We start from the raw sequence: 12,073 nt of genomic DNA, 5'->3' as shown, positions 1-12,073 counted from the left end.
ATTTGGGCTTTTATATGGCAAAGAAATCCAGATATAAATGTTGTCCAATTTTCATTTCATACATATTTTGTCTCACATTTAATATATAAATGTCTTTTCTATTTTTAACATCTTTTTGATATTATTTCATTTCAAATAACTGATGTAAAATATATTCTTGTCTTTAAAAAAATAAAATCCTGTAGCTACAGAAACATTTTCAGTCATTTCCATAATCTTCAGAGGGAGAAAGTTTGCATTTTCTTTCCACAACCATTAATAAGCATGGGTTTTCAATTTGAATTGAATTTCTCATTTTCCTAATTCCTTATTTGAAAAGTTTAGGCTCTGATACTTTAGTGACTTGTCAAGCTAAGACAAAGATGAAGATGACTTTTTAAAATGCATGGCAGGCTGGCCATTTAGCTCATAGAGTGGTTCTGATAACACCAAAGTCCAGGGTTTGATCCCCGTACTGGCCAGCTGCAAACAAACAAACAAACAAACAAACAAAAAGTATGGCAAACCAGTACCACGATACAGAAATACTGTTTCATTAGCTATAAGAAACAGATGGCTCAGTACTCCTCACCTATAAAAATGAAAGCCAGGCTGACAAATTCCACTCTGTGGCATCTCTAGACTTTTTTTTCTTTTTAGTATTGGATATTTGTTTTGGTATGATGTTCTATTAGCAAGGAAGGGCAATTAGCAAATTGATGAAGCAGTGTTTCAGGCAAACTTAGATGTTAACGTAAGCATATGCTTTTGTGTTTGAATTTTAAAATTCTTCCCTTTTATTGTGTTTGCCTTCAGATACTAATACTTAATTGACAGTATAGTATTTACCCCAATAAAATAAATAATTGCTTGTATTCATGATCTTTCCAGTTGCCTGTCTCTTTTGCGCTTCAGGTAGAATGCCTGTGTGTCCTCACCCAGCTCAGACTCCATCTCACATTGCCTTGCTGCCAGCAGAGAGGGACACTTTGCAGAAAGGCTTAACCATTCAGCGACATCAGGGCCATGGTCTACCTCAGTGATTCTCAGACTTGTTCCTGGGGAAGAACACATGGAAGTTCTGTTGTACTTGGAGGAACATTATCAAAATAGTGATATTATTTTTCTTATACTTTTTTCTGACACTGAGAGGACTGCTGCTGTTCATTTTTGGAGACCCTAGCTCACAAAACAGCTGTCTTCCTTAGGAGTAATGTTGACTTAATGATTGAAGTTAAGCAGAGTAAAAATTCCTAAAATAAAAACTAGCCACTGTTACTTGCTCTGCTTTTGTCATCAAAGTCCTCAGGAACTGCAAGTCTAGCAAGAACGTTTGAGACACTTTGTTGTTTTTCTGGATTTTTCTTACATAGCCAGTGATTTGAATGCCTAAGTTTTTGCTTTAATTGGAGGGAGCACATCTGTCCTGAAAGGCAGATTTCAAAACACGCCTATAGGATATGGACATTGGTAACACCTGTTTGCATTTGACGTTGTTAAGTCTCATTGTTCACAATTCCCTTCATATATTAGGAGTGCCAGGCTCTGGAAGCTGACATTGTGGCCCCTATTGGGTTTCCCGTTTTTATATGGAGTGTATCTAAGAAGTGAGACAAGTTGCCCTGTCTCTTCTCAGTTCCACTCTCTGCTTCTCTGTAAATGTAGCCTGCCTTTCTCATCTCTCAGACTTACTAGGAAGCTGTATGACTGACCTCCAGTTTGAGAATTGAATTCACAAGTCGTAATAGAACTCATTTCTTAGATAATTTAGAATAATGCATTTATTAATTGAGTTTGCCTTTAGCAAGTTATTTTACCTACCAGTAGTACTCTCTGTAGAGTGTGTGTGTGTGTGTGTGTGTGTGTGTGTGTGTTGATGGGTGGATATGAGTATACTCAAACTGGGACAGTATGTGTGTATTCTGTGTACTTTTTCATGGTTCCAGAGATATTTGGGCTTTAGCCATGTGTTCAGTCTTATGTATGCTATTGATAACCTCTACGTGTAACAACAACAGCAAATAGATAATTTGACATATGACGCTGGGTGAGTCCTATGTCCTCATGCTTAAGTACAGACTCATGACTGGTATGGCAAAACCTCAATTAAGATGTTTCAGGAAATAGTATTTTCTGGTGTCCTTGATGCTAAGCAGAAAACTCCTTATATTGATATGAATGCCACTATCAGTTTCAAACATTATTGGAGAAGTCCTCCCCTGCCCCCAGTGTATTAATACATTTTCTTGCTTAAAGGTACCAAGGATGACAAATCTTTGAAAGAGTATTCCATGTCTTGTTTAGAATCTTGGGGGCATGAATATCAATATTTATCCCATAGGGCTATAAAGGTAGAAGATAAGTAACCAAGGGCTTATATCTGTATTATGCTTGGGTCATACTCTCCAAAGAGTAGATGTGCTGTACAGTTAAGTTAATTCAGGAATCTGGTTAACTGGATTCCCTCTGGTTAATTGAGGTTTTCCTATTCTTCAGTTACAGTGTTGGAATGGCTTCCAAGTTTTAACTGGGCATAACGTACATGCCAGTCATTTGCAGAGGCAAGCCCCGATTCTGGGTGCTCGTGCTATCATGGTTGCATGGGGACTTTGGGCTCATTCTGTCACATTCTTAAATTCTGCCTAATGGTTTCTGGTTAATTTTATGGATGAAGCTCTTGCAGCGGATTCATTGAAGGCAAGTTCAGTTAAAGACTCTCCCTCTTCCTTCTTTTGCCATCATTTGCTCCCCCTTTCCCCTCTCTTGTTTTTCTCTCCCCTTCTCTTCTCTCATTCACTGTCAGGAAAGACTACCTTTGAAGGGACAATTCTGTACCGAGCTGCACCGGGAAAGACGGAGGGCCACAGACGCTATTACAGTGAGTGACCTTAACAGCAGGAGGCAATTGTAAAGATGAGATCTGGGTACTTGTGTTTTTTGATGCAGCTGCCTTTTCCCCGAGCTGCTCCTGCTTATGCCGAGTGTCTGTGTGAACTTCTGATCCAAAGACATGGACTTATTTGCCAAAGATAAGTGCCATCTCCTTGGTGTGTGCTGCAGGAGCATCCCCTCCACCAGCCCCTGGCGCTTTCTCATTTGCTTTGTGCCTCTCTCATGTATGTGACATGCGTGCATGAACCATGTGTGCAAAGAAAGGAGCAGTAGTCATGGCATATGTATTTGTTCCAGTATCTCTGGGCTTCTGGGGTGGTGTAAGATGGCTTCCTGCAGAGATGTCAGCCTCTCATGGTTATTGCTTTTTCTGAGTGGGTCATTGGAAATCAATAAACCATTTCGTCATTGCGTGGTTCAAAGAAATAAAAATTTGGCATGAAAGTTCATGCCAGAAATGGTGTTTTGCTTTGCTCATTCAGCCAATCACCACACGGCAGACTTCTTTTGGCAGGACCAATGTGTAGCCCTTTGTGTTTTAAAATAAGGCTGCCAAAAGTTGAAGAGTAGGAGATGAATGAATTAATCTCATGACAGTTCCTGCTACACAGTAAGCACTATACATGTGTGTTAACTTAAAAGTGAGTAAAAATGGCTGGTGGATCTGAACTGATCAATGCTGGATGAGTAGGGGAAATGACACAAAACTAGACAGTTACAGGACCGGTGGAAGCAAATTTGAGGAGGCTTTGCTCTTTTTATCACCCTGAAGGAAAAGCATCCATCTTAGTTTGCTTAAATGCCCATATACACCTATATACGTACATGGATGTGATATGAAAGAGGAGGTTCAGACGTGAACACCAGGACTGCTTCTCAAACTGTGTGGGATGGAGTTTCTTTTCTTTTCCATCCACCGTGGACAGATGCATGGTCCTGTTGTACATGACCTTACTATATATTCAGTGTGCCACCTGTGCCTCACTGAGGGGGTTTGACAGCACCTACATTGGGGTCTCTGCCCTGTTCACCTAGATGAATCCACTGGCCACATGCCCGGAAGTCACACCACCAGTGCACACTATTAACACTAAAAGCATTTATAAACGTGCACACACTTTCTGCATTTATCTCACTGCATAGCAGTAATGAGCCCTGCATGAACTGGCCCTGGTCCACAGTCCTCACTCTGGGTTGCACTGCCCAAGAGTTGTCATCTGGCATTCTGAGCATGACATAGGGACATTTTACAAGATAACGTGTGTGATGGACACCAGTAGCTAAAACACGTAGCACCAAACACACATGAAAATGAAAAGACACTTTTCTTTCCCTCCAAAGGGAAGGAACTAGATAGATTTTGAGTTATTTCACCAGTGTAGATAGTCAGATGTTTAATTTCTATACTTAAAAGTGATAGAATTAGGCTTCCAGAATTTCCGGAATACAAATCTGCCGTGTGTTTCCTTCCCAGGTCATGCTCGTGTGGTTGAATGACTGTGCAGCCTCTCCCTGTGTAATGTAAAGAGTATTTCTCACAGTGATTAATATAAAGTTATTAAGATGAGCCCAGAAGGCAGCAATCCCTAAAACCAGAAGCTCAGTGAAATTAGGCTGGCAGTGGTTGAAAATATGATGGTTCTAGCTAATGGAGAATGACGGAAGAACCCTTCAAATTCCTCTCTCTGAAGAACTAAAACAGATTTGCCCTAATCCATCTGTCCTGCTGCCTTCTGGTGGTGGTGGTGGTGGTGGGAGGGGAGTGGTGATGGTTTCGTTCCACTAACCATTTCTTTATTTCACCGTCAAATGGTTCTTTCCAAACCAGAAAAGAATATACAAGCCATTTATCACATAGAAAGAATCCATACGGCAAAATGAGAACATGTTAAGGGGGAAATGACACAATATTTAGACTCAAAAATTATATCTCCAGCAGGGTTATTTCCAAAAACAATGAACAGATAAACACACGCACAGATAGTTAAGCCAGGGGGTTCTCCATGTTTGCACACTCAGATCCAGTCCTGTGAATTGCAGCCGACCCCCTCGTTGTGGGCTGTTCCTCATTGTTCTGTCCTCGGTTCTTGCTCACAAATGCTGTTCTTTAGTTAATTAAAATGTGCACCAGTAATCTTCCTCCTCCCCTATCCTTTTGGCTTAAAAATAGCATTTTATAGAAAACAGCAGCAACAACAAATGAAACCATTGTTTTAAGGATTTGATTTCGAAACTTGTTGGCAATTTATAATGACCTTTCTATATTTCGTCTGTTTTCATTTTAACAGTTTCTTCCTGCACTGAGACTTCCTTATTTGAATGATTTCAACATTTTATGACATTTTTTGTGAGCAATTATTTGGTGTATCATTCTTATGGACTGGGAGTCCACCTTACCTGTAGGAGGACAGTGCACAATTGGCTAATAGAGAACAAAATTTGGTGGTGTACTTTCATTCCAAGGGGATTGTTATGATCAGGAGATATGTAGTAAATGTTCAGGAGCTATCCAACATGTCTAGAGGCATTTAGGGACAGGTTTAATGACAGTTTAGTATTCCATAAAATATCCTTTGAATCCTGCTCTTTGATGGCATAATTGTACTAAGCATCAGAGGAAGAATTCACACCCAGACAATAACTAGACACAAATAGGCTCTTCCTTTTAGGAACACGGTTGTGGGCAAAGCCTGGGGAAAAAAAGAATCTGGGGAGGTAAGTGTCCATATTGTCTTGCTGATAACTATTTTATGACTTCCAACACATGCACAAGAGGTCAAAGGCAGAGTGCTATTCCCCAGTATTTTTCTTTGGAAAGGGATTCAGCTTTGGGAAAATGATGGTGTTGAAGGAGGAAAGAAGAGCTATAGGCTTGGGGGGTTCAGGCCTCTGGGAGGGTGGCTTCCTTTCCCTCTCTTACAAACATGATCATCTTGCTAGTGAAACCATCCTAATGTCAAGTTTGGTTTAATGTTTTACTAGAGAAACATGTCTGCATGCATTTATTCCATGTGAAGCCATCCGAAGAGATTTAATTCTTTGGCAGTCATAATTTTGTGTGGTTTCTTTAATTGCTAATTTGTTGAAATGGCTTTTAGCTTTACAGTTTCCCTTTAGGAAATGTTACTTGCCCTGCTAATTGCTAATTGACATGAGTCATAGAGATTGGAGGTACAGTATGTGGTACTGACTGGGTGGGGTGGCAAATGGGGGGCACGGGAAGGGTTGTGATTGCACAGACTATGGCAAAACAAATTTGGATCAGAACAAGGCCCTGGCTGAAGAAGGGTGAAATTTCATGTGTACAAAGAGATCTGCTTCGGAATGAGATTTTTCTGAAAAGTTGTTTTGATTCACTTCTTAAAGCTAAAGGCTGGGGTTGGGGAGATCAAACAAAACTCAGAGCCAGCCAAACTCAACATACTTAATATACAGAAAAAAGAAAATCCTGGTGCAAGTTGTCCTGGACCCAGTAACACGTTTAGAGGTGGTTCCTGGCTGGCTGTGAAGTTCTTCAGGGCTCTGGCTGATTTCTGAGCTCTTTCTCTCCCCATCCCCCCTCTTGACAGGTTTAAGGGAAACCACAGGCTCCGAAAGTGATGGGGGTGATTCGAGCAGTACCAAGTCCGAAGGTGCCAATGGGACAGTGGCAACTGCAGCAATCCAGCCCAAGAAAGTTAAGGGAGTGGGCTTTGGAGATATTTTCAAAGACAAGCCAATCAAACTAAGACCAAGGTCAATTGAAGTAGAAAATGACTTTCTGCCGGTGGAAAAGGTATGTTCAAGAGTTTCTGTTTTATTTCAACATAATGTGGAATGTCCAAAAGTACATTGTGGGGTCAGCACTGGAGGCTTCTGTTCCCTCTTAGGGGGTTTTGATGTCCTCGTGTGCTAGCTGTTTGCCCTCTTCCATTTTTTAGCACTGTCTCTGCTTGGGAAGGGCTTCCCTCGAAAGGCTCATGCTCTACTTTGCTGCTTCCTTTCTTACTGATCTCTCTAGGGAATGCTTTTCAGGATGACTTTTCAAATGGGCCAGCACTTTTCCATCTCCTTCCCAGACAAGCGCCTCTTACCTGAACCCAGCTAAACACACGACCGTGATAGCTTTCAGACACCCACCAATCTCTCTCCTCTCCTTGTCCATTTCTCTAGTGCTTTGCTCTTGGGTGTGTTGACTGTGTTTCTGCAGTAGGGAAAAGGAATGGTGTGTTTTATCTCTAAGAATTAGGTGGAGACGATTTCATACTGCTGAAAGGAAGTCTCCCGCGTGTGTAAGTGATAGAAATGGCCTGTGCTGTGACTCCCTGGGTTGTCACCATCAGGAAGCTGGCTGTTTTCTTCTGCTTCTGGTTCTGGGTTGGCAGAGGCAGACAGCATGTTGCCACTGAGTACGCGGTTGCCACAGCAACACACCCAGAGCCATGGCGCTTGTGGCTGCTACTGACGTCTACTGTGGTACACTTCTAAGCATCATAGCCTTGCTCAGGAGTTGATAAATACTGTGGAATTTTCCAAATTATAATAAGCTACACTTGTGCTGTGCTTGAGGAATGTTTGTTAATTTGATTTAGTGCTGAAACTTTTGCTTTGGCGTTTGTGCCGGCAAGCTTGGGGGATGGGGGATTGGCCACATCTCCAACGCAAGTTTATCAGTGGCTTTTAAATGTTTTCCATTTTTTGGTGAGATGGAATTTTAAAGGTTTACATCATCATCTGCAGCTGTAGAACTACCCCCCTACCCACACCCAGCAACTTTGCCCTGTTTCATCATGCATTAGAAATAGAATCTGAAAAGAAAACTTTTGGGGCACTTAATCCCCTTAGACATGAATAAGGCAGAAAGGGCAGATACCTAGAAATTAAAGACTTTCATTTAAACTTGTCTTTGGTTGAAGCTTCTCTGAGCCAGCATTGTTCATTTCAGTACTCAATATATAATATTTTTCAAGATCTGAAAACTATCTCGTTAGTATCCCAGCTTGTGAGCTCACTTCTGTTTCACATGATCACATTCAGATCCCTATAAATATTTACAAAAGAGAAAGTTCCCATCTTGGGAAGTGTGGGAGATTAAAATATGCCACCCCAAAGTGTGATTCTTTGGCATTTTTCGAGATGGTTATTCAGAGGAGCTGTAGACACAGGAATAGTTCTGAAAAGCTATCCTTTTGTACAAGAAATTTCCATCTGTCTACATTAATAAAGCAAACAAGGGATGCATACAGAGGCTTTCTCTGAGGCTCCCTTATCCAGATCTAGGAAAGATTAATTCACAGGAAAGGGAGACTAAAAGGTCTGACACTTTTAAAGGTCTGACAGAGGAACTTTTACCACAGGCTATCAACCATTCTTTCAGAGGGCTGCTACCTGAGAGACTTCATTTGCATAACAAGACAGCCTTTGCTAGACTTGTGTTTCCTCCCCTTACCCTCCCATAACCTGTCACCTCCCCCAGGGGTTCCAAGCCTCTATTCCTTTCTGTATAATATAAAAACTTCAGTCATCTGGCCCTTTTTTGAGTCTCATATTTTGTGTGCCTCCCATGCACATGTACATGTAATAAATTTGTATGCCTTTTCTCTTGTTAATCTGTCTATTGTCAGTTTCTTTTATAGACTCAAATTATTGAACCTTCAAAAGCGGGGAAAGGAAAATTCCCTTTACCCCAGTTTTTCTTCATTTTATTCAAGTGGTTGAAATGAACATGACCATTGATTCAGTCAGCAAACAGTTCATTCCTTTCATTTGTTTTATGATTCTTGATGATTCTTGGTCTTTTTCTCCTCTGTGTAGGAGGACACTATGTGTGTGTGTGTGTGTGTGTGTGTGTGTGTGTGTGTGTGTGACTTTTATTATTGCTATTAATATTTATTTTAAGTGCTAGTAATATATTGGGTTATTATTAATAGCAACGTCAATGTCAAATATAATACTTTCAAATTTACATCTCAGCACACTTCTTCCTTGAACCCCAGAGCCATATGTCCAACTGCCTACTTCAATATCTCCACTTGGAGATCTTAAATTCCTCCCAGTTTGTCCAAACCTGAACTCATTGTTCCCCTCCAACTGCTCTACCCACAGCTTTCTCCATCTCAGTTGAAGGCTATGCCACCCCCCTCCCATTGCTCAGGAGAAAAACCCTGGTGTCATCCCTGTTTCCTCTTTCTCTTGCATCCCACATCTGATCCATCAGGAAACCCCATTAGCTCTGCCTCCAAAGTATGTCCATCATCCACCCATGCCTCATCACCTCTACTGCTCCCTAATAGGGCTTCCTGCTTCTTCCCTTCCCCCTGCAGTCTAGTCTCAACAGCAAGCCAGGGCGAGCCTTTGAAAACCAAAGTCAGATCGTGCTACTCTGCTCATACCCTTGCTGAGGCTCCCCTGAGAACAAAAGTCAAAGTCCTCAGCAGTGCCCATGTGACCCAACCCCATTACTGCTCAGACTTGCTTCCCTGTTGCTCTCCCCTTGCTTGTTTCATTCCAGCCTCCTTGCTCGTTCTCAAACATGCCATGCACACTCTCACTGGGGGACATTTGCCACAGCGGTTTCCTCGGCCTGGGCCGCTCTCCTTCTACCTGACTACATGGCTGTCTCCCTTTCCTCCCTATAGTCTTTGCCCAGACCTTACCCTGTCGCCCTTCCTGGCACTACATATTTTGTTTTCCATAGCATGTACCACCTTCTAACGTGATATTTATTTTTAAAATTATGTTTAGTGTTTATTTTGTTCACTGATGTATACTATGTGCTTAGAACAATGGATGGCACATAGTAGGTGCTCAATAAATATTTGTCAAATTAATATTAAAATTATTAACATAGTACTTTAGAGATTATAGACAACTATAGAATGAGAGGGCTAGATGGGATAATATAACAGTTGTACAGTTATATATTATTAACTTAGTTAATGATATAGTTAAAAAAATTAGTTATATGAAAATATCGCAGTTGTATAGTTCACTGCATCTTTGTGAAACAGAGAAGGTTTATTGTATTGGTTTATTGTATTGGTGTTGATGACATGAAATGTTAACTTCATTGGAGTTATATATATATGTGTGTGTGTGTGTGTGTGTGTGCACGTGCGCATGTACATCCTAATTCCTGATTTGTTTGCAAAATGAAACCATGTGCTGGAAGCTCCCTTAACACACTTCTCATTGTGAAGCCTCTGGGGAAAACAAACTTCCCAGTCTGCTTTTCTGGCTTTGGACAATTTTTACAACATCTAAGAGCATTTGAAACTATCTCCGCCTCCTGTTGTTGGTGCCACGGAGAGTTGCCTTAGATTTATGGACCTATTATGTTATTGCACAATCTGGCACAAGAGCTGATGAGTGTGATATTGTTTTATTAGTGTACAACCTGGTTCTCATCACTTTTGAGATGGTTTTGTGTCCAAGATTTATGTTTAAGGAAGAAAGTTTCCTTTGAGGATTGAGCTCGCTGTTTTGATTTTGCAGAAGCACAAATTGGATCTCTGTGTGACAGCATTTGTCAGGCGAGGCCCAAGTAGGTCTCCTGCTCAGGCTGGAATAGTTGACCTTCTGACATGGCTGGTTTGATAACCTGGATGAGGGGAAAAAGGGAATCTGACAATTATTAACAGCTGCAAGCATCATATTATACTTTCTGTTCAAGTTTGTGAAGAATTGAGATCTACTTTTCTGAGTCAGTCGATAATTTTGTGCTTGTCTTACCTGTGTTTTAACCCATATAACCCTACCCAGAGTGGATGATTAAATTATACACCAGGAGAAACATTGCGTAACATCCCTTCAACCATGCATAAAGAAGTAGAGAGTGTAGGTATTGTTACTTCTCTTATTAAGCTATAAGGAAGGACCCCACTTATCAATCTTTTTAATACTACCAAATGGATATGCCTGTGAATGATTTGTTTAATGCACCATTTAACTGAAGTGTTTACAGACGAAATGATATAATGTCTGGGATTTGCTTCTAGTAGTCTGGAAGATGGAAGAGTGGGTGGGACATAGGGGAGACAAGATTGGTCATGAGTTAGTTGATAATTGTTGAAACTGGGTAGTTCATACACAGGGGTTTAATATACTATGCTCTATTTTTGTACATGTTGGTAATTTCCTTTGATAAAAGGTTAGAGAAAAAAAAGAACCTTGGAGAAAAATGTACCATTTAAACTAAGCTCGGTTGTAAGTATGTGCTATATTAAAATAATGGAAAATACTGAGTGGCTGAAGAATGAACAAAGTTAAATACCAGAAGATTAGAGGGGATGGTACCATTGTCCTAGCTGACTGACCTTGAGAAAGTAGGCCTCAGTTGGGTCATCTGTAAAATAGGAATACTATTTTTAGCTATCCTACCTCATAGGACATTACAAAAAATATGTAGCTGAAAATACTCTATAAATTGTAAATGTGCCTCATTTCAACTAGTGTTTATTGAGTGCTCACTGAATGCTTGGCACTGGCGATACAGTGGTAAAGGAGACCGGATTACTACCTTCATAGAGCTACAGAAAAGTAAATGAGCAATAATATACATTATGGCAAGTGTCATGATCAGGCTGAGAACACAGTGCTGTGCTGTAGGAGCCCTTGGGTGTGACAGGAAGTGGTGAGTTGTTTAGGAGGCTGGAGACTGTGTGTACATGTGGGTGTGTACCCACTTCCTACAGGAAATGATGTTTAGGCTGAGAACCATGAGTCCGGTAGGCATTCATCAAGCAAAGGAGCATAGAGTTATCTCTGTGTTATCACAGAGTGAGAAGAGTAACATGTATGAATGCCTTGAAGAAGGAAACAGATGGCACAGGTGGTGTGTAGAGGCCCCAGTGGGAAGTGGGGAAAGATGAGAATGGGGAAAAGAAACAGGGCCCAGATCATGAAGAGTCCTGTGAGCCTTGCTAAGGAGTTTAGACTTGATCTTGAGAGCGAACTGTCAAAGGGTTTTAAGCAAGAGAGTGACATGATCAGATAAGTGGTTTAGAGAAAGTGTTTCAACTTCAGTGTGAGGAGTGGATTATAGAAGTTAGAGTGACTAAAATTCAGAAGAGAGATGAGACTTATATTGGCTCTCCTGATAAATAGTCCCCCACCTCCAATCTAGGTTCTAGACCCGTTCATTAATAAAATGAGTCAGTAAATGGAGAATCAAAATATTATTTTTGCTATTTTTTATCAGTATGGATATCCAGTTGGCCTAGAA

At 40.8% G+C, this 12,073-nt stretch overlaps 1 protein-coding gene across 6 annotated transcripts in view; it reads left to right on the top strand.

Annotated features, from left to right (window-relative positions):
* SH3KBP1 (SH3 domain containing kinase binding protein 1) overlaps positions 1-12,073 on the top strand; it is a 188,824-nt gene that overhangs the window by 47,805 nt on the left and 128,946 nt on the right. For 4 of the 6 annotated variants that reach the window (XM_063083072.1, XM_063083069.1, XM_063083071.1 and 1 more), the window contains 2 exons: positions 2,783-2,857; positions 6,441-6,646. In XM_063083072.1, the coding sequence (XP_062939142.1) occupies positions 2,783-2,857; positions 6,441-6,646 (281 nt within the window). The remainder of the gene's footprint in view (positions 1-2,782; positions 2,858-6,440; positions 6,647-12,073) is intronic. The other 2 variants (XM_063083073.1, XM_063083070.1) reach the window with 1 other exon arrangement.

The sequence above is a fragment of the Cynocephalus volans genome, chromosome X (assembly GCF_027409185.1).
Source record: "Cynocephalus volans isolate mCynVol1 chromosome X, mCynVol1.pri, whole genome shotgun sequence".
In the NCBI taxonomy this organism is placed as follows: domain Eukaryota; kingdom Metazoa; phylum Chordata; class Mammalia; order Dermoptera; family Cynocephalidae; genus Cynocephalus; species Cynocephalus volans.
The sequence above is the reverse complement of the archived record's forward strand: the minus strand, read 5'-3'. Positions and strand labels throughout refer to the sequence as shown.